This window comes from Coenobita brevimanus, chromosome 55 (genome assembly GCF_032717465.1).
Source record: "Coenobita brevimanus isolate Jiangsu-jjx chromosome 55, ASM3271746v2, whole genome shotgun sequence".
In the NCBI taxonomy this organism is placed as follows: domain Eukaryota; kingdom Metazoa; phylum Arthropoda; class Malacostraca; order Decapoda; family Coenobitidae; genus Coenobita; species Coenobita brevimanus.
This window is the reverse complement of record NC_137008.1, coordinates 936,510-962,785: the sequence shown is the minus strand read 5'-3', so window position 1 is coordinate 962,785 and position 26,276 is coordinate 936,510. Positions and strand designations below refer to the sequence as shown.

The window sequence follows — 26,276 nt, the reverse complement described above, 5'->3', positions numbered from 1 at the left end:
GAGGTAGCAAGGATAAAAAAAAAAAAAATCCTCTTTAAGGGGTTAATCTGCCTCCTCTGAGAGTTGATATCGAACCTGCAACCACCAGCAGTCTACGTGCTTACCATCAGCCTAAGGTGCTGTGCTCATTCTTTTGCCATCTCTGTCCTCTAACCTACGTTGATACCACTCAAAGGCGCCAAACCTCACACCTACCTTCATACCACTGGCTGAATCGGCAGAGAGGCGGCTTGCCAGTCCTAATGGACCCAGGATCGAATCCCGGCTGGGGCAGGGAACAGGTTAAGGATTTGAATTTCCTAAAAGCAGACTTTCCTGATCTACCAGATGACCAGCCGACATGTAGTAAAAAATACCCCCGCTAATACCAATACACCAATCTTGTATGAGACAGTCCGAGCATGTATTCAATATGGATGGTGGGTGATAGCGCCGAAGTGGTGACATGTGGAGGTGTAGGAGGACTACTGGACCTTAGGATAGGCCACTGCCCCAAAGAAATAGGCCCTGAAGCCTTTGCCCAGAGTCGGACACGTAAAAAAAAAAAAAAAAAAAAAATCGCCAAACCTCTCATCTAGCACACCATCTACAATTCTGATGATCCAGCTGTAGTAGTTTTAGTGGAAGTAGTATAACACTGTAAGTCAGAGGTATGAAGGGTACAACACTATATCTCCGGCACTGGATGGTACGGTACCTCTTTTTATCCGGACAATAGTACGAGAGGGCACTTCAAATTCCCGCGCCCGCCAGACCAGTTTAGCGGTCTGCCACAGTGCTGGGTGTAGCGTGTGCTCACTTGGATTGCCTACACTGCATGTCTTTGTGGTGATCCCCGTAATTTGTATACTTCTTATATCAATTTACTTACATTTAACCCTAGGTACGGCCTCTAAGAAAGATGCAAGTGTCAGTGGTGGAGTTGAGTGATCTGCACTGGCCGCCCGTATCTTCACGTATATTTTCAGCCACCTGCCTGGTCACAGTGATGTATTAACAGCTATTTAGGGAAATTTAATGCGGTGAGATATTTTTATTATGTTATGAACAAAAACAATAAAACTAGATTAGGTTCACTTTATCCTGCTTTACTGGACCGTGGTGTTTCCGAACGAAATAACGCATATGGTACTGGTTCATCAGCTGTTCATGATATAAGGAAGCAAAGGGGAGAAAATACTGAAATTCTGTGCAGGCAGCGATTCACAGAGGGGGGAAAAAAACAGAAGGGAAACTATGAAAGCTGGTAATAGTACTGAGCATGTGATGATGGAATGGTTTTGACAACGTTGCATGAGGTGCAGTCAGGTAGCTTGATAACGAACCTGGCTCAGTTGCTCCATAAAGAACGTAAATTAGAACATGAGTGTGATTATACTGAAGGATAATGGGTCAGAGGTGTATAGTTGAATTATAAAACATGACCTCCATTGGCCCAAGTTGAATTATTACGAGTGATATGTGTAGCCTCGGGCAGTCCGGCTAAACGGCTCATCCGGCATGGTTCTCGACCCAAGGGTGCCGGAAAATTGGTGTTGTACCTGTATTAAGATTACATGTAGATTTAAACGTAGTACACATCTTGGACTCGAGTATTCCTCCAGGATGGCCCTTTAGGTAATGTTAATCCTTCACTCCGGGGACAGGTTATTATTTGTCATCATCAGGTGGTTATAAGCTGAGGTGATGTCTTGAAGGTGTTATTGAAGACTCTAGCCCCTTCACTTCGAAATATCTATCCTCAGGTGAATAAAACTGTCTGGAGAGAGCAAGAAAAATTGTAAAATAAATCACCGGAATGAAGGAGTTAATGTGGTATAGCCAAGTCATTGATCTCCAGAATGTAATATAGTGTAAGTAATTGTCACGCTCACCTGTACGTGATTAATAAACGTGACCGAATTCTTTTTTGTTTATTTTATCTGCTTTGTAGTTCAGTTCAAAGGGAATATTTTTATCTTTAGTAAGAAATAGGGTTAGGATGATGATGATGGTACTGCAATCCTCAAACAGGAAAACACACACACACACACACACACACACGCAGGTGGGCGATAATAGTTCTGATTAGCAAATAACAGGTGAGGGAGAAGGTGTGCACAGGGTAATTAACTTAGGAGGCTTGCGCAGTCACAGGCATGTTGCACGTACATCACCTGTGGCTGTGGCACGTACACAGTTAAGCATACATATACTTGACCTGTTTCACGTATACCTACACATTCACATAAATCACCTGTTTCACTTACACGTACCCAGACTTACATGACTGTTGCACGTACACAGTTATGCATACATATACCTTGTTGCACGTGTACTTAACCAAACATAAATCATCTGCTGCACGTACACAGACACTTACATCACCTGTTGCACGTACACTTACAAATACATCACCTACTGCTCGTACGTTTACATATACATCATCTGTTGCACGTACACTTACAAAAACATTGCCTGCTGCACGTACACTTACAAATACATCAATTTTTTACGTAGGGAAGAAGTAATCAAAGGCCAGGAGCCGGCAAGATTGTGTCTCTCCAAGAAAAAATGAAAACAAAGTAACAGAGAGCCAAATTCAAGATCCGTTCATTTCGAGATGCCTGGACACACTGCGTTTGAAAGACTGGAGGTCATAGGCAGTAGGAAATACAAACAGAAGAAGACAGTTCCAGAGTTGATCTGCTGCGTGCATGAAAGACTGGGAGAAGCGGTTAAGTCTTCCCTTAGAGAGTTGGACAGAAAAGGAATGAGAATTTGCTTCTAGACGGGTGCACCACATGATTCATACACCACCTGCTCAACATACACCATCTGTTTCAAGTACATTGCAAATACTGTACATCACCTACAGCACATACAGATTCCTTATCCACTGTAGACACAAATACCTCACCTTCATCACATACACTTGCACCATCTGCTTCTCATACTGTATAAATCTGGCATCTGTGGAAGGAAAGCGTATCTGTGTTTATTGCAGTAATTGGGACAAGGGAGGGAGGGAAACAATAACCCAGTTGTTGTCCCCCCCTCCCTCCCTCTCTCTCTCTCTCTGCACTATCCCCCGGTATACACTGATGTGCTGTATACGCAAATAATATCATCATAAATACACAAGGCTCAAATCAGGACGACACATGGGCGTCTTTCCAGTGGACACAAATTTCAGTATATGGACACTTTTTTTTTTTTTTTTTTTTCCCCATACGGGTAATCATGGCAGTGTAAAAAAAAAAAAAAAGTGTCTTGTATGCTACTTGGTGACATCTTTGTTCTTAAGTATAGTTAGAGTTGAAAGGCAATCACAGGAAAGCAAGCAAAGAAACGGTAAATAACAACAACATTCATGGCATGTTTACTGTAGTTGTATTTTGATTGTGTATTCATAATAATCATAGAGAATACTTTTTCCAGTACCGTAATAGTCGTACTGAACTCTAAATTTTATCAGGGTACAGGCCATATAAATGAATGTTCCACGACAGACTACTTCAGTTTGTTTACATACTGCATTACTAACTTAAATATCGTATGTTAAACTTAGACAATATCTTTACAGTAAGAATACATTTGCCTTAAACATACTGTGCATTACCTGATTTGCTTATATATGGATATGATGTACTTAGGAATAAGGTTCATGCATAGTTAAACATACTTGCAAATATGGTAAAATATATAATTCTTGAGCACCTGTTTTGGTGTAAGAAAGACAGCTGAGCATGCATGAGTGCTTTTTTTCTAATATTAAAGCGAAATATTACTCTTAATGACCACTAGGGAGAGACTGGTAGACAGGAATCTGGTGTATGGATTATTTTTTATTTATTTTTTTTCCTTCCTTCGTTCATATTCCCCCCCAACAAAAATTAGGAGCGAGGTGGCATAGGAATAGCCACTTACTCAGAGATGTGTTTTGGATTTACACCTATTCATCCTCCTGTAAGATATTGAAGCAAACTATGTCCGTATTAAAATTATACAACATCAGTGTGAATAGCAAAGGCGTAATAAGGATAACAAATAGCTGAGAAATCTGTTACGAAGCCTCCAGGCCATTTAGAACAAAGATCCCCATTTCCACCAACCGCTGCCAGAGGAAAGACAAAGGAGAGACACTGTAGACGCCACGTAAAGGTGTCCCCAGTCTGCGTCAACATTTTCAATCCAGTGTTGTATTTCTTCAGTTTTCCATTTTGCCGTGAATAAGGAAAATGCCCATACAATATCGTAGATCGTCCATCTTTTCGCAGTTTGAAAAATTGGTTATTATTTTCCTTGTTTACGGCTAAATCAAAACATAAAACACTGTTCAGCAAACACCTGATGTTATGTCAAAGCTATTTTCACACTATGTTTATCTATTTCATACACAATTACTGGCGATGCTACAGACATTGTCAGAGTCGATATTCTCAACTTCCTTGTCGCCCCAAACTCGCCAATGGTCAGTCAAGGCAGTTTGTTGTCCTACTCCAATAGTCTGTCTCAAGCTAAGCAAAAGCACCTGAAGGAACATAAAATTACTTCGTCTGCGTAAAGAGATTAAAATCGACTCCATTATCAAGCATGACTCCCAGTTACTAAGCAAAACTGACCTCTGCCGTGCGAACTTTATCACTTGTGCCAATATTCCTTTCTCATTTCTTTCTTTTTTCTTTTCTTTTTTCTTCGTGTCCGCTTATGCCATGGAAAATCATTAGTAAACGTTGGTCGCTATCCCTTAACCTTTTCATAGTGAAGGGGTTAGGAAATCCCAATTATCCCTTTCAATACACGATGTCCTTCTGGAGCTGAAAAACATAGTCTTGAGGCAGCAAGCGTAGAAGAAGAAGAAAAAAAAACTTGTCTTACCGAAGTGAATAGAGGGTTGTATGTGAAATGCTTCCTCATTTGTTTTACCTTTAACCCTTTAGCGTGAGTCAGTGTTTTGTGACTGACGTTGAGGTGAGTTGGTAGTAAGAGTATTAACACAACGGCAGTGCTGACTGATAAATGTAGCTGAAGGTGAGCTCGATAACTGAGAGCCGTGTATGATATCACATTACCGACCCGATTCATTCCCTTCACTTCTGAAGTAAAATAATGACACTTGCCATGGCTATCTTGTCGCCACATCAGACCTCTGGGTTTCTGTCACGGGCTGATCCTCCTACCGTCCGAGCAGTTGTCACTGAAGAATCAGCACTCGTGGGTGGATGGTGAGGCAGCAGTGTTATCACTGAGTTCAACTGTGGAGCGTGAGAAGCAGAATCAGTGATCTAGATTTTTTTTTTCTCTCTCTTTTTTTTTATGAACTTCATTAAACATAGTCTCAGGTTGTGATACACTATTATTTTATTATGTCTATTGACAGACGATTTTATTAAGCAAAGGGAAGTTCTTGGCAGGCCAGGATTAACTGGAATTTATGAAAACAACAAAAAGCACTCAGCGAATTCAGCACTCGCGTTCTACATTTGGTCAACGGCCAACTATTTAACTTTGCCATATGGCCTTGATCTTCGACCGACTAGTCTCATGATCGAATTGCTTTATCCTCACCCGAAAGCTGCATAAAGTCTGGTCCAAATCGGATCAAAACTCATTTAGCTGACCCTGACCCATAACCATTGCCTTTGACTTGTTCTCAAAATCATATATGTCCATTCTTTACATTGTGGAATTGTAAGGGTGGGTGCCGCTATCAGTGACGTCCTCTGTTTCATTTCTGGAATCTGATAATGGCACGGAGGGTTGGGATGGTGGTGGGGGATGAGGCAGGTCGAAAAACAGGCAGTCGATGAAGGGACACAAAGGAGATAGATGGGGGCAAATATGGGTATGGCGGACAGTATGGGTGTGGTGACGGCATAAATAAAAATGTTCTAAGAATAATAACATCAAAACAGGGACACGCTGTTCTCATGTACCTGAGGACTTATGACACAAGTAATAAAACAACAGCAGAGAAACACTGACAGTTACAGGTAGAGCAGGACATGATGCACTGAGAGGCAGGGGATGTTCTCAGATATGAAGCAAACCAAGGCAAGTTGCATTCGTCCTCCCTCTCTCTCTCTCTCTCTCTCTCTCTCTCTCTCTTACACACACACACACACACACACACAACTGTTCTTAGCCTCTGTAATTGGACGTAAATGTCGTCATATTAAGGCCACACCAGTATGCAACGGTGGTCAGGTTTGTCTGGCTTGTTTGACAGGGATCATACTCTCTCTCTCTCTCTCTCTCTCTCTCATTAAGAAAACTTCGCGGCACCTCTCCTTTACAAGTTGGAATAACATAATATCATCCTGTACATAAAAATAAAATATATAGCCCAAGAAAATAACCCCTTGAGTCCAGCCTACGTCTTTTTTTTTTTAGTTTACTCTTAATGCAACAAGACGATTTTATTCAAGTTACGAAAGTTCTCTCGCATTGAAGGGATTTATTTAAGACTATACTGAACCCCTCCAGTAAGAAAACTAAAAATGCAAAGACTTCCCCAGGGCTCAGTGTGCAATGGTATGGTATAAAACAAACTGCTGGTGTAAGAGCGCCAATATACCTTCTAATTTGACAAGGATATGAGTTTAGGTATAATTATGAAGTACACTGTCCCTCCTCCTCCTCCCCCCCCTCTCTCTCTCTCTCTCTCTCACCTCAATTGGGTCAGTGGGAGGAGCGATGGCGTTAGTGAGGTAGCGGGAACTCAGGATGTGGAGGGGGTGCGCCAGACTCAGCACCAAAGCGCCCACTATCACACCCAGTGCCTGTGGGATGAAATACGCTGACAGGTTCAAGACGGAAAAGTTGATGACAGTAAGAAAGCAAATAAACAACTAAATTAAGAGACCAAGCCACTAAATGTAAACTAGATGTGCAGCTTCCTTAGTCAGAAATCAGATCAAATTTCCATGTCTAACCCTACAAATATTATGCAGTTGATGGTAACAGTAACACGTAACTACAGACATAATTAAAGTCAACGGGGAAAACTCTGAAGCGAGATGGCCGACACATGCCACCTTATACAGATAATTTCAAACGTCTGATAGTGTGTACTGTGTGGCATGAGACATTTGAATTCAGGTGTCGACAGAAAACCAATATTATTTTTCCCACATAGCTGATTTATAACGAAAAGCCCATATCCACTGTGATTCAGGCTGCTTGGCCATCTCAGCTGTGTACTTGGGTAGGGAAGCATCGCTCTGGGGGTGGCAGTAAGCTCTGTGCCTTGTTGATGTGAAAAAAAGAAAAAGAAAAGGCTTCATCTCTCCAAAGCACTGGTCTCCAATTATGTAGGTTCCAGTCTGCATATGTGGCCCCTCACCCTCTCTCCGTCCTTACCGTAATCCCTCCTGTTACTGACTGACATATAGTTTAGTCGTGCCTTTTGAGGGGCCCTGAAACTATGTCGAACGCTGTACTAGTTTTTAAAGAATCTGTACATCTTATTCTTATCCACATGTTAACATTCTCTCACATTTATCCCTTACATTTTCGGTTTCTTTATGTTCGCACTTTTGTTCAGTATAGGCTCACATTCAAAATAGTCTGGATTCTTCTTTCATCTCAGTTCATAAAATCAATGACCTGTTATTTAAATTTGCTTGCCTTTTCATATACACTTTTCTCCCAGTTTTTTCCCTCTATCTTTCATGACAATTTCTTTTCTTGCCTCCAGCTCGCCCATGCCTTCAATTTACTTTCTACTGCTCTATCAGCCTCCACATCCCACCAAGCTGTTAATTTACTTACTAATCGACATCCCTGCAACATCACACACAAATATTTATTACCTACTGGAATGCTCCCTACAAAATTTTCAAACTCAGTTGTTCTCAGTGCATTGATTCTAACTCCTCCACTACTGCTTGTCCATGCTCAATTGCCGTTGACTTGCTCTTCAGAGTTTCATTTTTCAGTCTTTCAGTCTAAGCATTGCCCTCACCAGTTATACTCTCTACGCCTCGCTCAATGGCATCTTCAAAGGTGCTCAGAGTCAGTGAAAGCAAGGGTGATCCAACAGGTTTAATTTCCCAAGAAGAATGAATTAATGCAGCTAAATGGTGCCGATGGACGTCTGAGAAGCCTTTACTGTTACATTTCTTCTTTCTTTCTTTCTGTTTTTTTTCCATGTCTTTCCAACTTTATCACTGCAAGGCTAAAACCTATTTCTCTCGTCTTTCTCCCAGCCTAACCCTTGCCGCTCTCCCATACTCCCCCCAACCTCTCCCCGCGACCACTCCCCCATACTCCCCCAACCTCTCCCCGCCCTACAACCTCACTGACCGTGTAGTAGTGTCGCTGTGTCCATGCGAAGTGTGGGTACTGCAGGAGGGTGAGGATGGCCACCACAGTGCCCTGGATGCCGATCAGACGGTTGAAGTGATCCGATGGGAATCTGAATGGTAAACAGCCAAAGGTGAGCTATCACTATAAAACGTGGACAGAGAGAGAGAGAGAGAGAGTAGTCTCTTTCCACCATTAAAAATTCTTTTGGAAATAACTCGTACACAGTCCTCCATGATCCACCAGTTCCTGACTCTCCATGGCTGTATGGTGGCCTCTGAGTTGCGTTACATCGGCATAATTTATTGCTACTGTCTTGATGTGTTTCAAGAATCCAGCAATGTTAATATCAAGCGTCCTGTTGTTCCTTATAGATTACCCTGACAGATTGGAGCTGAAATGACTGGATATAACCTGAACTAACTGGACCTGGAATCTCTTAAATGGACCTCAGTGGATCTAACTGGACAAGGCTGTATCCAGTGCTGACAAATCAATCTAAGTCTGACCTGGTTTCATCTAAGTATCTCGGAAGGTACGTAATATAACATGAATTTACCTACCATGAAGCTTCTACAAAAGATGAACCTGAAATTGATTACTGAATGAACGTTCAGGTAAGAAAAGACAGGAATGCGTCTGTTGATGTAGATAATGTGTTTAATCTATTGTTCTATCCTTTTTAATATGGATTTCATCCTAAAGATAAATTTTGGGAGAATTTCTTTAAATCAAATGATATATTTTGTTCTCGCTGCCAGTCACTGATTTTGTTGCACTCATATAGAAGGCTACAGGAAAAAATATACTGGAACTTAACCAAACCTGGCTCTGACGAAGGAGTTGCCGACAGCCAGGCAGGCGGGTCGGTTGATCATGAGGGCGAGGAGACCCAGGTACACGGCCCAGGGGGAGCGGAAGAACAGCGCGGCAACCTGAGTAGTCACCGTTGCCGTCACCACCACCATCGGCAACACCATCGCCTGCAGAGACGCCACCTTGTGCGCCACACCACTCTTACCTGCACAAACATCATCATTATCATCATCATCATCAGCAGCAGCAGCAGCAGCATCCTAACTTTAATTTCTGCAGACAAATGGAGTGATTAAGATCCAAAGGCATGGAAAAAAAAAAATACGCAAAATCAGGGGGACATATCAACAGAATTCCCAGTTAAACGGGCAGCACAGTTAGCTAGACATTATTCAAGCCTTCATAATCTTTGTTCCATCTTAAGAGCAAAACCAATCCACACATTGTTTAGCTATATTTTATTCACGTTTCAAAATACCTGTGGAGTATCAAGCCATGTGCATCTCCTTAATTCATCACTTCAATGCAGCTCGGTCCAGTTTTGTCTTCTTTGCTTTCCATACATCATCTTCTCATACATTCATTTTTACCTACAAAACAAATCGCTCGACGTGCAGGGAAGCCTAAAACTCCATCTAAAATACAGCTCTCTGTCCAGTACTACACATTACCCTTACCCTTCGTGAATTTCCTGCCCAATAGGTCCATAGCGAGGCCAGGCAGGGGAATGAAGAGCACACAGAGGATGTTGGCCCACCCGAACAGCCTGGAGTAGTGACTGGCTGTGGAGAAGAAAAGGAAGTGAGGGTCAGGGTCGAAGACAGACAGACAGACAGACACACACACACACACACACACACACACACACACACACACACACACAAAGATGATGTGATGTGGGGCAGAGTGAGAGTTACTGACAAAAACACAAGCATATTCCCAAAGTTTGACGAACAGATAGTGGAAAAATATCAAAGCATCTGGAACGCACATTAACTGAAATCGGGTTTTCACTGTATTTCGTCAGTTGTAAAAATTCTTCAGACGGAACTGGGAAAATTGTTGTTTCTTTGACTTTACGTGATATAAAGAGGCGCTGAAGAGGTAACGTTATGAGAGACAACGGTGCTACAGTTATAAAAAAAAAAAAAAAATGAGGCTGAAAAGTGCTACAGTGTTATTTTGAAGTTAAGGAAAGGGCTGTACTGATGTCATGGAGTTTGATTTAAAAAGTGTTAACTGTATCGGGAATGAGTAATGTGCTACTGTGATATTATGCAGTGAGATAGAAAATAAAGGCTAGTGATATCATGCAGTAATAAACAAAAAGGTGCTAGTGATATTATGCAGAGATAAAAATAGTGCTATTGTGTTATCAGGCAGAAAGATAAAAAAAAAAAAAAAAAGTGCTACGCTGATATTAAGCAGTGAGAGAAAAAAAAAAAGTGCTTGATATTATGCAGTACATAAATTAACAAGTACAAAGGAACATAAAAGACTGTTACCTTCCTCCTGCGACTGTGTGAACCTGTTGATCCAGGAGTTGAAGTGTGTGGCAAAGAGGGTAACCCCGAACATACACATAAAGAGCCAGTAGGCGTGAAGGAGCGAGGACAGCGAGAACACACTGCCTCTCACACCGCCCTCGTCACATCCATCTTTCCCCTCCTTCGTGCTTCTCGCAGTGGTAGCCTCCTCTTCTGCTGTGAGAGGGTAATTAACTATGGTCCTTTCACTTTAACTTGGCTCAGATTTTCGTCCATTCGATTCTAATTTCACGTAAACCATTGGCAAAAATATATAGGGTGACTGCTTTACCTTCCTCCCGTTGCACTTTTTCGTGACTGGCATCATATTCCAGTGTTAATCTGTTCTTCCAACTCTGCATTAAGGAGGGAGAGATGGTAATTTTAGGCAAAGCTGGAGGAAAAGCAGTATGGTTATGGCTCACTGTTGCCTCTTCTCTCTCTCTCTCTCTCTGGAATGATGTTTAACAGTGAAGGAGTTAATGAACAGTATATCCAACTTCTCCAGTTATATTTTTCTTGTAAGATAAAAAAAAAAAATGTCTGAAGAAGAAAGCAGAGACAAATCGTGACTGGAATCAAGTAGTTACCCTTTCAATCCTACGACGCATTTCTATATTTTTCCTTCTCCTATACTCTCTTTATTTTAATTTGGCCTAAAATTGACATATCACCATCTTAAGTGCTGAGCTGTAACAGTGGATTAAAACTATAGTATGATGCAAGTCACAAAGAAGTGCTACGTAAAGGGTGTGGGGCCGTAGTGAAGGAAGTATTGAAAGAAGTATTGAAGACTGTGGCCCCTATTCCTGTAGGCTAAGTAGGCTCCCTAGCACCTTTTCCTTAGCAATTTATTCTTGGATCCAGATAGTTTATAAAATATTTTACCTTACTTATGCAGAGTATGACGATATTAGAATTACGTATGGAACGCGAAAGATGATAGTACCGTATAATAACCAAAATAAATCGCTTAGAAGGAAGTGTTAGGGAGCTTCCTTAACCGACGAGAATGCGGGCCCGTATCTGACTCCTATAATTCGAAAAATCTCTCCAAATTTGAACGAAATCGTTTGGTTGGTAGTAGCAACAGTAAATTATAATATCGGAGATTACTGTGAAAATTTTTAAGAAGGGTATCAGATTAAAAGTCATAATATGCTTAAACCTTAAATCGCAAGGTGGAGTGCAACGTCATTATTTCCTATTGGCATTTATGGAACACCTTTTTTTATTACGTATGGTCAGCCTGCATCCCACACATCAGAATGCAGTCAGCAGCCACATAGGAAGGCCAAGCATGTTCCATCTTCGTTGTGTACTTCAGATATTCTTGCAACAAACTGGGAGTGTGCATTCCCCTTTGAAACCCAAGGCCTAAGCATCCGGCCAAAAGCTTCAGAAAGATTGCCGTATCCACCTTTGTGTAAAGTACCGCACAGCTTTCACGTGTGGGGATTCTTCACCTACAGGTCTTTGAAAAGGAGTGGAGTCAAAGGCTTTTCATCTCATCAACCCCTTCTTTTACCAACTCCCTTCAACTTCTCTCTTTGCTTACGTGTTGTGTCTATCTGGCTGATTGAAATGGATTGTACTGACTGTGCGACTGAGGCTGAGGGACGTGGTGTCGTGGCAGGAGGGGGGAAGCCACCACGACGAGGAAGGAGGCGACGGTAAACGCCCAGCAGCACCATTGCCACCCAAGCCCGCTCTCGTATAGCACCTGGTGGGGAGGGAAGGAGAATAGTACAGGTCTAACACTAACAAGGAATACCCAGAGAATGCAGCACCTACTTCCTACATTTGGTCTAAGGGTTGAACATCTGACGTTGCCCTGTGACCCTGACCTTCGGCTGACTGTTCTCCAAATCTAACTGCTTCATATTTGTCTCGTTATCAGTCTATCCATTAAATTTGGTCCAGGTCGGATGAAACCCCTTTGAGTCGGCCTTGCTTTGTGACCTTACCCTTTGACTCGGTGTTCTCAAAATCGATTCTCCCTATCCTTAGCAGACCCTCAGTTCTTCCACCAAGTCTGGTCCAGATCGAACAAAAACGATTTCAGCTTCAGGATCGAACGTTGACCTTGTCCTGTGGTCCTGAACTTTGACGTTGTTCTCAAATTCAAATCCATTCATATTCCCCTAATCCTGAAGCCTTCTTCCATGTTTGTTCCAAATTTGAGAAATCATTAAACTGACCTTGCCATGCAACCTTGACCTTTGATCTACCGTTTTCAAAAATAATAAGTAATACTCTTTAGCTGACCCTTAACATTTCCATCAAGTTTGGCCAAAATAAGATAGAAATAGTTTTAGTTATTTCGTTAAGACACACGCAGGTCGACCTTTAATCATGTCCTGTGATCTTGGCTTTTGTTCTATAGCCTCAAAAACGCATCCATTCGACCTTGGCTTACCCTCAACTCTTCCACCATGTTAGGTCTAAACCATATGAAAGCTGTAGTTGACCTTGATATGTGCTAGTGATTTTTGACCTTGTGTGACCTTGACTTTTGACCCATTGTTCTCAGAACAGAATCCTTTCATCCTTGGCTTATCCTGCAGCCTTCCACAAAGTTAAATCAGATCAAGGCTGCTTAAATTGATGTTGCCATGTGATCTTAACCTCTGACCAATTGTTCCAGAAAATTCGGTGAGATTCTAGCCAGACAGACCTGAGTGATTCAGCAACAGCAACAGTCGTAAATTGATTTCTTGTTCTATTAATATTACGCTTTGGCTCATCTAACCTGGAGTGTTTTTATTCATTTATTTATTTATTTATTTCTTTGCCGGTGAAGGAGCCTCCCCAACACCTCTTCTGTTGCAGTTTATTGCTTCATATGGCAAGATAATATATTTTTTTATTGTTTACCCCTATTCTCCCCTTGGGGCTAAGATACGGATAAATGTGTGTGTGTCTGGATGAGTAAATTGGGAGTGTGTCGTCCTGTCGCGCCTACCTCCTTTTCTTGGGGGAATCAGCCTATATATATATATATATATATATATATATATATATATATATATATATATATATATATATATATATATATATATATATATATATATATATATATATATATATATATATATATATATATATATATATATATACTGTATATAGATAGATAGATATATAGATAGATATAGATATAGATATAGATAGATAGATTACCTAAACTAAGCCGATATTACAAGCCTACAAATACCATACGGTCGAGTTTTTTTTTTTATGTGTCCGACTCTGGGCATAGGCTTCACAGCCTGCTATCAAGGCCCAGCAGTCCTCCTACATACCATACACCTCTACATGTCACCACTTCGGCGCTAACACCCACCGTCCATATTGAATACATGCTAGGGCTGTCTCATACAGGACTGGTGTATTGGTATTAGCGGGGGTATTTTTATGACATGTCGGCGGGTCTTCTGGTAGATCAATAAAGCCTGATTTAATCAAATTAAAATCCTTAAACTGTTCCCTGCCCCAGCCGGGATTCGAACCTGGGTCCGGTGGGACTGCAGGCCACCTCTCTACCGATTGAGCCGATTAATAAGGGCAATATGGAAAATAAATCGCCAAGGAGAGTGTGTTTGAATGTCTCCTAAACCGAAGAGAAAATGACCCCTTATCTTGCGTGACCTGACCTGGAAGAGCATGAGGAGGCCTGCGGATGGCGTGAACATGCCGCTGATGACGGCCATGGCGGTGTTGCGTGCGTCGGGGAAGAGATCGGCCAGCTGCAGCCCCGCCATACGGATGGTGTTGCCTCCCACCGACACCAGTATGGCCGCACCCCAAAGACAGTTGGGCTGAGCTGAGGAAGAGGACATTACATGGAAAGAGGTTTGTGGGTGCTTGGAGGGGTAGATGTGTGTGTGTGTGTGTGTGTGTGTGTGTGTGTGTGGAAAGTCAAGTGAATAAGAGATGTGTGAGTGAACGAAGGATTTAATATACAAAATGCAAAAAAGAAATAAGAATAACTGATAAGTGAAGAAAAAATAAGTACATATCGAGATACCAGAAATACGGAATTCACAGACATACAGAATGAGAAAGACTGTTCTAGGCCAGACACTTACGTAAGGAAGGGGGGTGGAGGCGAAGGACCCGGACACTCCCCTCCCTCCATCTAACAAAATAAGCTGTCCGGGAAGGGAGTCATTATTTATTTAAGGTTTTATTAATCCGCTGAAGTACCAGTTAGTCACAGGAATATGCCAGCTACTCACTTGGCGATGTGAGAGAGAGCAACAAGAATCCCCCGCTGACCATGGCGCCTCCCAGCACCCTAGTGAAGGCCAGGCCGAAGTGATGAAGGGCATACCCCACCAGGATGCCGGGGGTGGAATACAGAACTGTGGAAACTGTGTACACCAGCGCGAACATCTCGTCCTGAGCACCACACCCCCTCGACGTCTGTTCATGCAGCAGAGTTACCATAAAGTATGGGACACTATGCAATAAAAAACTTCAAAATCATGCTAAGGATACTCTAAAAACTAGTAGGAATACAAGATTTTAAGGCAATAGAGAGACGGTTTGGTGACTGGGTGTTAATCTCATGTTACTATGCTGCGTTCAAATTTGAGAGATTATGAGTTTAGCTTTGGTGGTTTGGGAAAATTGTAAATGGATAGGAGGAGGAATCTGAAAGTTAATGTAAACAAAAGTAAAGTTATGGTGTTTGAGAGGAATGAAGTCACAGAGTGTGCAGTGAGGTTGGATGGTGAGGATATGGAGAATGTGAGTGCATTCAAGTACTTAGGTAGTGTGATGAGTAAGGATGGAACTTTGGGGGATGAAGTGCGTGAAAGGGTACAGCAGGGAAGGAAGGTTGTTGGTACACTGAGAGCAGTGATGAGAAATAGGGAGGTGAGTATGGAAGTTAAGAAGTCACTGCATGATAGTATTGTGATCCCTACCCTGACGTATGGAAGCGAGGCATGGACCTTGCAAGAGGGGAACAAGTCAAGAGTGAGAGCAGTGGAAATGAGTTACTTGAGAGGAGCATGTGGAGTGACGTGGAGGGACAGGTTGACGAATGAAGAAGTGAAGGAACGTTGTGGGGTGGATGTGGATGTGGTTGAGAAGATTAGGAGAAATACACTGAGGTGGTTTGGACATGTGGAGAGAATGGAGAATGAAAGACTGACTAAGAGGGTGTATGTGGGTGAGGTGGGAGGAGGGAGAGGGAGAGGTAGACCAAGGATGAGGTGGAGGGATGGAGTTGAGAGGTATATGAGGGAGGGGGGGGTGAGTTGGGGGGAGGGTAGTCAAATGGTGGGTGACAGAGCGACTTGGAGGCGTTTTGTCTGCGGCCACCCTTTGCGGGATTAGGGCGTCGGGCTATAGATAGATAGATAGATAGATATTCAAACTTTCATGTAAACCTGGGTGGTGCAGCTGAGTGGAGAGCAGAACAGCTGCCAAACCACCACCCCCACTACCAACTCTCATCTTCCTATCGTGCAATGGGGGACGAGCTGGCAGCATTAAAAGAAAAAGCCAAAGGGTCTCATGCCACTCTCTTCCTATTGCCAGTGTACCTTGTCATTCATCTTCATTTCCCCCATCACCAAGGCTGAGTTAATCCACCCTGTAGTCTTGTAAGAAACTACTGTGGCAACCGCTGTAGTACCAAAGGGCATTCCTGTAAGCCCTGACAAGAAGTACCTGGTGGGCCTGGTTGCACGTGTTGTGTGACTCGTGCATTCCGAGTGTGGTGAAAATGCTGTGTAGGCGAGAGCGGTAAAGGAGGGACTGCCGACTACAGATGTGTGGGTGTACGGGAGGAAGCTGTTGGTCTCGGATGAAAAACACTGTAGATATTTATTGTTGTTCTTGTGCTGGCGAGGGAAGCCTTCATGTACTGGCACCGATATAGTAGGGTGGTTATACAAACGCACCGCAACTTTCTCCCTACCCCCCGCAAGGAGGACAGTGGATTGCAGAGAAAGGGCAGATTCAGTCTGCAGTCCATCGGGTTCTTGTCCAGATGAGCCTGAGGCCAAAAAAGAAACAAAAACCGACCTACTGGAACACACCACATCAGTTACACACACGAAACATCCACCACTGTACTGAAGATGAGTAAAGAGAAAGTAGGAGAGTACATACAGGTGGTGGAATTAATAGCCGCGCACAGCTGAATCTCAGTGAGGAAATGAAATTGAGGGTTGGAGAGGATATGATGTTGTTCAGAGAGAGAGGAGGTTGAGAGAAAGAACATGAATGATGCACAGATCAATGATATGTGACTCAGAGAATGGAGTAAGACATCCTCAACGGCAGTCAATGTGGGATGAGTCGTCTGATGGCTACATTTTGGTCTCGTCCACTGGGGACTCTAGAGGGTGTATTATTCAACGCCAGGGAGATGATTCTGAAAGTCGGTGTATCGTGAAGTACGGTATGTATGAAACTTGTAGTAATTTAGAAGGAAATCTTGAAGAGAGTGTGAATGACTTTTCCTCAGTGTTAATAGAATAATGGAAAAGGTCTACAAATGAGAGGTGTCAGGAGTTATGGTCAAGATGAATGGAGAAACGAGAGCCTCTGTCCTTCCTGTCATTAGCTTTCCTATTCTTCGGGAGTAGTGTCCAACTCAACAGATGTTACAGCCTACTCCCCCTGACTCCGTCCTTCTACTTCCTTTCACCATCTCCTTACGCTTCTTTAGTTTGTCCTCAACCCCTTTTGGTATTATTTCTCCTCATTCTCTTCTTACTCTCGATCTCCCCCTCCCTTTCACCCTCTCCTCATTCTAACCTCTGCTATACGCTTGTTCCTTCACTCCTCCTCTGCTACCCCCTTAGTCCTTCACCCACCTTTAACAACCCCCTCATCCCTTCACTCCCCATCCCTTACACCCATTCCCTTTCCCTCTCACCCTCTCTCCGGTTTCCACTGTCTGACTCATTCCCACGACTATACATCTCATCTTGACACGACCCCCGTCCATTTCCTGATTCAGATCTCACGCTATCCTTCATTTAAAAACGCCCTCCCTCCCCCTCCCCCTCTCTCTCTCTCTCTCTCTCTCTCTCTCTCTCTCTCACTCTCTCTTTTTCTCTCTATCTCTCTGATGTAAGTGGAACATTTTTACACGCTTCGCAATACTCCAGGTATACAGGAGCTCCTGTAGTTTTTTTTTTTTTTACCTTAAATTTTCACATTGCCTAAATTGATATGTATTACCCTGATCGCCATTCCAACCAAGCCCCCCACTCACCTCCACTAACCCAGCCCTTTTCTGCTGTGATCTTTTGAATATCTCAATCACGTGACACTGTGACAGGTTGGTGAATGGTGGATGAAGAATACACGAGGGATGATGAACATCTGATGAAACTTTACAACGAAACTAGTCAGGAATAAATTTGGACTCAGCCTCGTATATTCTTCATCCACCATTTATCCAATATCGCAATAACTCCCCCAACTACCAACAGATCTAGAACTCCTGTATTTACAAACAATACTGTACTTCCCTTTTATCTCGCCCTGCCCCGCTCACTCGTCTCCGTCCACCCCAACCACTCCTAAAAGATTGAAATCGAAATAAGAAGAAACACTATATCGACGGGGCTGATTTTTGGCAACTACCTTCAAGAGCATAACCTGAATCGATCTATATATACTGATTTCATTCTGACCTGGATTAGAGCAACAGATAACAAGGGATAGTTTGATTATGCAAAAATGGATGTGATATGCCTGACCGGACCTGGAGTGGCATTAGTGAACCCGCATGGAACTGATTCTGAACAGACCTAACTGGTACTACAAGGCTTTGATTGAACCTGAGCTGATCGGACTGAGCATGATTTGATGTGAAGAACCTGTACGAAGATAAAATGGCCTCAAATGAGTTAACTGGATCGGAATAGCCCCGTATCGGTGTTCAGGCATCAAAGTTGATGCTAGTGATTATGGACTGACAAAAATGGTTTTTGCCGGTACTGTACGCATATACGTAGGCACAACCTGATCAAAATTAATGTAAATAAAGTAGTGAACTGTGCATGTATACTGTATATATAATGTTTGAATAAGTGTATGTATGTATGTATGTACGTATGTATGTATGTATGTATGTATATGAGTTGACTAGAAGAGGCGTGGTAGGCTAAGAATGCTGATGGATAAAAGGTAAATAAGTGTTGATCAGGTGCGTGGCACTAGCAGATAAGGACGCCATGACGTTAACAAAGGACGGAATAAGATAAGTATGTAGGGTATAGTAAGGTACGTGACGAGGATCAGGCTCCTTCTTAACATGGTATGAGAGGGAAGGAATTTATCTGAAGTGCACCTTATAATAATAATAATAATAGGTGGGGGCGCTCACCATCCACTCACTTGATGTAGTGCTGCTCTCGGGTGTCTGCCCTTTCCTCTCCTCCATCCTTCTTTCCATCCATCCTCTTCTGTCTTTCTTTCCTTCATTCTTTCCTCTTTCTTCTGCCTGCAGGTGACTTTACACTCCCTCTTGTGTCTTTCTTTCCTTCATTCTTTCCTCTTCCTTCTGCCTGTGGGTGACTCTACACTGAGTGACAAGCTAAATGGTTTCCTGTACACCAGGAAACCATTTACTACGCTGGGTGGTAACCATATAACCAAATTTTGGCTCCTGGTGGTTTAATGGGTAATAAAGGTGCTCCAATCGGATTGAGCCGGTGAAGGTTTATATCTAAGGAGTGGTTGTGGTTTATTGCTCACGTAATGCCACTCAGGCATGAGTGAGGCTGGTCACTCTCATCTTAAATGCCAGGACCAACTTTCCTAGCCCCGGGCTCCTACGCTCCTGATGGGGCAATGTAGGATTAGATGATGAGTGGATGGATAAAACTGAACATGTCTGGGAGATTTCTACTTGAAGTGGATCCAAGTTCTCGAGGGCATGGGTGTGAGTGAATATGTGGCCCATGTCACTACACATGCTGTTTGACAACTGTTATTTTGCTTTATCTTCCTTTCACTGTTTCTGGATCCAGTCTCACTTGATCTTGCATGGGAGTTAGGGTCGGGATGATGATGATGATGACAATGAAGATGATTGCAAACTCCCTCATTTTTACAATCTCTCTGATAGTATCATTTATTTCCTTTCAGTCTAAGCTGCAATCTTGAGCCACATCGTTTGTCGTCTCTTGGTCCACACACACACACACACACACACACACACACACACACACACACACACACACACACACACACACATCAAAGGCCGCCTGACACTCCGAGCAAATAGCTGGCTCGTCCAACTCTGAAAAAAAAAAAAAAAAAAAAAATACTCCTTAGAGACTGGGAGATGAAAGATAAGTAGCGCAATGAAGTACGTTACGGATGATTAACTTTGTGGTAAAGCTAAGACGTTTTTTATTGTCCTTACGTCGTCAGCTAAGGAAGCCCCCTAACACCTCTTCCTCAGCGAGTTATTTTGCTTATTACACCTTGCCATCCTTTTCTGTGTTACTTAAATAATTTTAATATCCCCATACTCTGCAGAAATAAGGTACAACAAGATATTAGCCAGCCGTATCAAAAAATAAACCAGTAAGGAAGAGGTGTTAGGGAGCGTCCTTTGCCGACAATAATACGACTTTGTTAGACCTCTTCCTCAGCGGTTTATTATGCACATTCTTAACATTTTCCTGTAGGCGACTTACTTCATTTTCATATCGACATCATTGGCATCAACAGCATACCAGATGATTCAAAGGCGTCATGTGCAGCATAAATCGCTAAGGAAGACTCGCTACGAATTCTCCAAGCCATACAGAATATCACCTATTTTACACGATCGGCTTTACATGAACTTACTCTCTTATGGTGGTTTGGAGGAAGCTATAAAAAAGGAGAGAGAGAGAGAGAGAGAGAGAGAGAGAGAGAGAGAGATGCTGCTTTGAGTCTGTCAGTATTACACAATTTAAAGCGATATTGTAACACTTGTTTTCAGAACTTAAAGCAAACACACACTTCGCTTCATTACACACACACACACACACACACACACACACACACACACACACACACACACGGAGCAAACCTAAGTCCCGAACTCCACATACTTCCTCAGCCTCTCACATCAAAAGTTTTCATCACAGCCTCTTTCCCGAAGGTCTCTCGCGACCACAAGAATCTCCCTCATTCTCATTTTGCAATTAAACAGGACCCTCGCGTTTTCAACCCATATCAGTCAGGCCTAAAAAATGCTCGTTATCCCGCCATTTAGTGCCCAGATGGTGCCCACTTGATAAGACTTTGGGTAGTTACATAAAATACTGTCGTCAAGGTGGCTCCTCCTCTGAGTCTATCACCTTATGCAAGAAAACAGGCAATGAGGTGGGGACGGTTGCATGTGATGAAACTGGCATGTGGAAGCAATATCACAGACAAAATGAAGCACAGTGCTGATTTAATAGTTCTTTGGCTTTTCAGTTTACAGTGGGAAGTGTGGAGACTATTAAAGGAAGAAATGTGTGTTTGAGATGCAGGAGGGCGTGTGGGGAACGGAGCAACTGTAGGGTTGAGCGAGTTGGATGTATTGTTTTACCCTGAGCCATAAACAAAGCCGCTTTTACGAGTAGAAAAAAAGGACGCCAGATGTCAGCTCTAATGAGTTACGAGCTGTATCATCTGCTCTTTGCGGCCTTCTCGGGAACGCATCCTCGCCAGCCAGCCGTTCAGCCTCTATCCCTGGTACGCAGACGATCGAGAAACTGTGTATGGTGAGCAGCAATAGGTTTCACAAACCTTACTCTTATACCTGCTGCTAACCGTATTTCTGATGAAGGGTGGATAAACAAAATCATATTATTGATTATCAGACGAATTTGCGGGGAAAAAAGAGAGGATGAGTTTTGGAAGCAAGCGTGAACAAAAGTTAAAGTACATACCGCTACTGGTAGCGTGAGGACCATCGGAGGTCTGTTGTTCTACCCACCCTATAGCTCGTTGAGAGTGGGCAGGACGCAGATGATGATGATGATGATGATGATGGTGGTGGTGGTGATGATATTTTATCAGAAAGTGTTACGGAGGATTTTAGGGCTAACAACCGTATTGGTATGGGAATTCTTTAGGTCTAACGACAGTATTACTTACATTGGTTGTGAGTCCCTAGAGTTCTGTGTCCTGCTGGAGACTGGGGCGGCACAGTTGCATAAGAACAAACGAAGAGAGGATTACTGCAGTGGGCCAGTTGGCACATGCTAGGCAGCTCCAACTAGTGATTATACTACTAGAAAAAGACAAGGATAGCTCATGACTTTACTCACATTGCTATATTAAGGAACTTCTACCTATCAGAATTCACTTATTCCCCGAACTGCTTCTCTTTGGAACTCTCTTCCCCAGATCAGTACACCACAAAGTTCAACCTACAGCTGTTCAAGTCCAACTGCTACAGATTTAATTTATGAATGGAGCACACCTGTAATGTGGTGTATGAAATATTTTTTTGTTTAATTTTTCTTTCCTTCCTCTGTTCATCTTCTATTAAAAAATGAAAGGTATTGATGTGGCTGCTTTACTGCATTTTGATCTCACTAAAGTAGTTGCAAGTAACAGTGCAATAACGCGGTATGGTAATGTCAGTGTATATAGGCTAATGTATTCACGCAACATTGCACAATCAGTGGTTTAGTTTGTTCAAGTGTATTGCTTCATATCGATTGCATAAGGATCATGACTAAGCCTTATGGGTTTCATATATGAGAAGGGTGTTTCTGTGTCCTCCACTTTCTATCCACGATGAGAAAAACAGCAAATTTTCCTGACACAAACAAGTATTAATTTTCCAACGTACACAGTCAGCATTTGTGACCTAACACATAACAGCTGCAGTAACTTTGTCACTACTAAAGCATTATATTGTAGCGTAAAAGTACCTCGACGAATAACACTAAATTTACTTGTATCTTAGAGTATCACAAAAGTAATCTACATAGCCACTTTTTACATCCGCACTGGCAAAGCGGGAGGGGCTGTTGCGTAACCCTCGACAGCGTGTGTGTGTGTGTGTGTGTGTGTGTGTGTGTGTGTGTGTGTGTGTGTGTCAAAAAACTAATTCAAGCAGTTTTAATCCGGTTTTTAACTGGACTTGGTGAAAGGGATGATGGTCAATTAATGAGCAAGTCGACAGTTTTGAGAGCAACAAGTCAAAGGTCAAGGTTACAGGGCGAGGTAAAATCTTGACCTAGCAAATTCAGTTTAAAAAGTTTTTATCCAATTTAAGTCAAACTTGAGAGAAGGAATGAGGGTGGGGCAAGAATAAAGAAATTCAGTTTTTGATACCTATTAGCCAAAGGTAAAGGGTCACAGGGTAAGGTCAGATTTTCGACCCTTGTGTTGGCAAAATAATTCAAATAGTTTTTGATCCGATTTTAATCAAACCTGGTTGAAGGGTTAAGGATCAGCCAATGAGTAAACCAGCTGTTTTTTTTAGAAAAAGAGGTTAAAGGGCAGGCCAAAGAGCAAGATAGCCTTAAACAGGTCATCAAATTCAGACTAAGCTCAGTAGAAGAGTTGTTAAATAAACACACACACACACACACACACACACACACACACACACACACACGGTGATGTGATGAGCTAGTTCCAACTCCCTGAGACATTCCCTCCGTTTACACTCCCTCCACGCCCTTCCCTCACCCTCGCGGGATCCGTGGGGAGTGCCAAGTCGTAAAACTCGAATAGTGTTAGAGTAGGTCACAGTCCTTCCCCTCCTCTATCCCATCCCTAGCACCCGACCATGCCAGAAGAGAGAGGATGGGTAAAGGCGGCGGTAATGAATGAAACATGTAGGCAATGAATTACTAGTGAGTGAATAGTAACTGGAGAATAGCACGCAATGAATCTGTAAACAGTGAATACGTATCTTGTGGACTGCAAGTAGTGAATCTGTAAGTAGTGAATGATGAAGTAGTGAATAAGCAGTTAAAAAGTAACATAATTAGGAAGTACTCAGTGTAAACAGGGAATAGCATGTAGGGTATGGAAAGGTAATGAATAAGCAGTGGACAAGCAGTGAATAAACAGTAAATCATGGTGGCGGTACTAATAGAGCTGTTTCCCATATAAATTAATGAAGTAAACGTGAGCCAGTACTGAAAGACAGGGTGAAAAATGGCTTTGGCACTCAAGCTATCGTCTGTGCAGCTTGAAATCCGTGTTAGGTGATCTGTCCGCGTTGCTAGAGAGATGGCCAATGTAAAAAACGATAAGCCTGGCAGGTACTGTTGGATTCCTTCTCTGTCCTGAGTTTGTAGGTTAGGTAAATATTGTAATTCTGTGGATTTGCTTTGAAAATGTACAGTGGAAGCTGAAATTTGACGGGTTTGTTTCAGAAAGGGATCAGTGCCACTCAGTTTTGCTTTACGACGCATAATTTTCGAGATATTTAGCTTTTTCTCAAATTTAACGATAATTTTAGCAAGTTTGAATGATGTGGGTAAGTTTGGGTAGATCTGAGTTGGAGTTTGGTGGAATAGGTCCGTCGTGAGTTTGTTGGTAAATCTTCGTTGAAAAATTTTGTGCTGTAACAATGTCTGGGGTTAGAGAGATACATTAGTAGGTAGACTGATGGATAGATGAATGAAAGAATGATAATTATGTGAAGGGATGGAAGGATTCATAAACAGATAGATGGATTTGTGGGTAGTGGTAAAAATTTGAATGCGTGGATGGATAGATAGATAGATGGACTATTGGATGGATAAATAATATGGATGTTTGGACAATGGTGTCGTCCGGCTCCACACACACACACACACACACACACACACACACACACACACACACACACACACACACACGCACGCACGCGCGCGCGCGCGCGCTTACGTTCTTGCATAAAGCATACATGCCCTTCCAAACTCATTCTGTCTGTCGGTCTTTGTCTCTGTCTGTCTGTCTGTCTGTCTCTCTTACATATATAAATCATAACTCTCCCACAGTCAGTTAAATACTCATCTTTTCTGTCTGTCTGTCTGCCTCAAATATATTTTCTGTCTGTCTGTCTGCCTCAAATATATTTTCTGTCTGTCTGTCTGTCTGTCTGTCTGTCTGTCTCTCACACACACACACACACACACACACACACACACACACACACACACACACACACACACACACACACACACACACACACACACACACACACACACACACACACACAATTCACTAACCGAATCTGCAGGCTTTATTACAGCCCCCTCCCCCCCTCCCTCTCGCTCTGTGTGTGTGTGTGTGTGTGTGTGTGTGTGTGTGTGTGTGTGTGTGTGTGTGTGTGTGTGTGTGTGTGTGTGTGCAGATGCCACACACCTGAAATGACTCTCGTGCAATTATATACATTTATAACGATTAGTGAGGATGGTTTTTCCACTGCTTTTTTCTTACGTAACGGCGATGTTAAGTCGTGATTATACAATAGTAAACTTACTTAACATACAGATTTCTTAAATGTATTTTTAAGATATATAATGCAGACTAATTTCATGACCTTACTTACAATATATAGATTACATATGACGAATGCCAGGAAAGATCACAGTAAATCAACATACAGCATTCACAGTAATAAGCTACGCAACTACCAACCTCCGGCCCGAGCAGCCCTCACGTACTGTACCAATAATTTTCCTTCGTAGCCTCATGCTGCTTCCCACTACGTTTGCACTGATAGTTGTTGGTGCGAGTGTGCACCTCCATTCATCTAAGTTTTTACTGTACGTTTTCCACAAACAGTTCATTGCACTTTCTTCACAACATTTTGTGATTTCTGCCTAATCAGTACCAGCAGCCTTCCCATTATTCAGCCATTTCACAGCACTTCTTACTCCTCTGGTCCCAGATTCCTGTCATGCACACCAACCACCCAGTATTATTTGCCACTACTCTCTGATTGGACTATGATCATACCTGCCTACTCTAACACCTTCCTTACATCCATTTGTAAATTGATGTTGTAAGGCGTAGGAGGCTGAATCTGCGTTCATTTCAACTTGTGATAGCTTTAATGTTATTTTATATTAGACAAATCTTTAGCACACAAACAAGGAAAAAAATTGATCCAGGTTTGTTAAGCATATGTGGTTGCGATGACATGTTTCCTTGTGTGTGTGTGTGTGTGTGTGTGTGTGTGTGTGTTTTGTTGATCCTCTGTCACCTGACGCCGTAGCTACTTCTGGCTCTCGTGGTAATCACTGTTTAACCTGCACGTTTGGTGTTTTCTTCATACATACCATGCTTTTACTTCACCCATTCCACTTCCTCCAGCCTGACCTACACTGTCACAACCATCACCTGCCCTTACCATCGCTCCCTCATCAACATAACTCCCCGTTAACATCCTAATTTATATTTTACCTCATTTGACGGTCCGTCAGGCAAAAATTTTCTTCCATCTGTGCTTAAGTTGCTTGTCTGGTTGTGGGAGGAAAGTAGTGGATCCTGTGAGCAGAAATTGGTGTAGATCCCCCTCACCTTCATGACATGGACCAGGGAGGCCCACCCGAAGATGATTCCCGTCCACAGCATCGTCTCCATCATCCCCACCACGAAGATGAACCAGCGGTGGGGACGGGAGATGTGATCTATGGTCTCAGGCTGTAGGCACAAGACACCCAT

At 42.6% G+C, this 26,276-nt stretch overlaps 1 protein-coding gene across 1 annotated transcript; it reads right to left on the bottom strand.

The window, feature by feature from the left end:
• Positions 1 to 1,448: 1,448 nt before the first annotated feature.
• On the bottom strand, positions 1,449 to 26,276 carry LOC145401192 (equilibrative nucleobase transporter 1-like). Its single transcript, XM_080273496.1, has 12 exons — positions 26,108 to 26,276; positions 24,921 to 24,971; positions 14,870 to 15,073; positions 14,285 to 14,454; positions 12,236 to 12,354; positions 12,081 to 12,105; positions 10,611 to 10,773; positions 9,783 to 9,887; positions 9,115 to 9,310; positions 8,290 to 8,401; positions 6,654 to 6,764; positions 1,449 to 1,541 (listed from the first exon to the last, which is right to left on the bottom strand). Exons 1-12 carry the CDS (start codon positions 26,274 to 26,276, stop codon positions 1,449 to 1,451), a joined length of 1,518 nt encoding a protein of 505 aa, XP_080129622.1.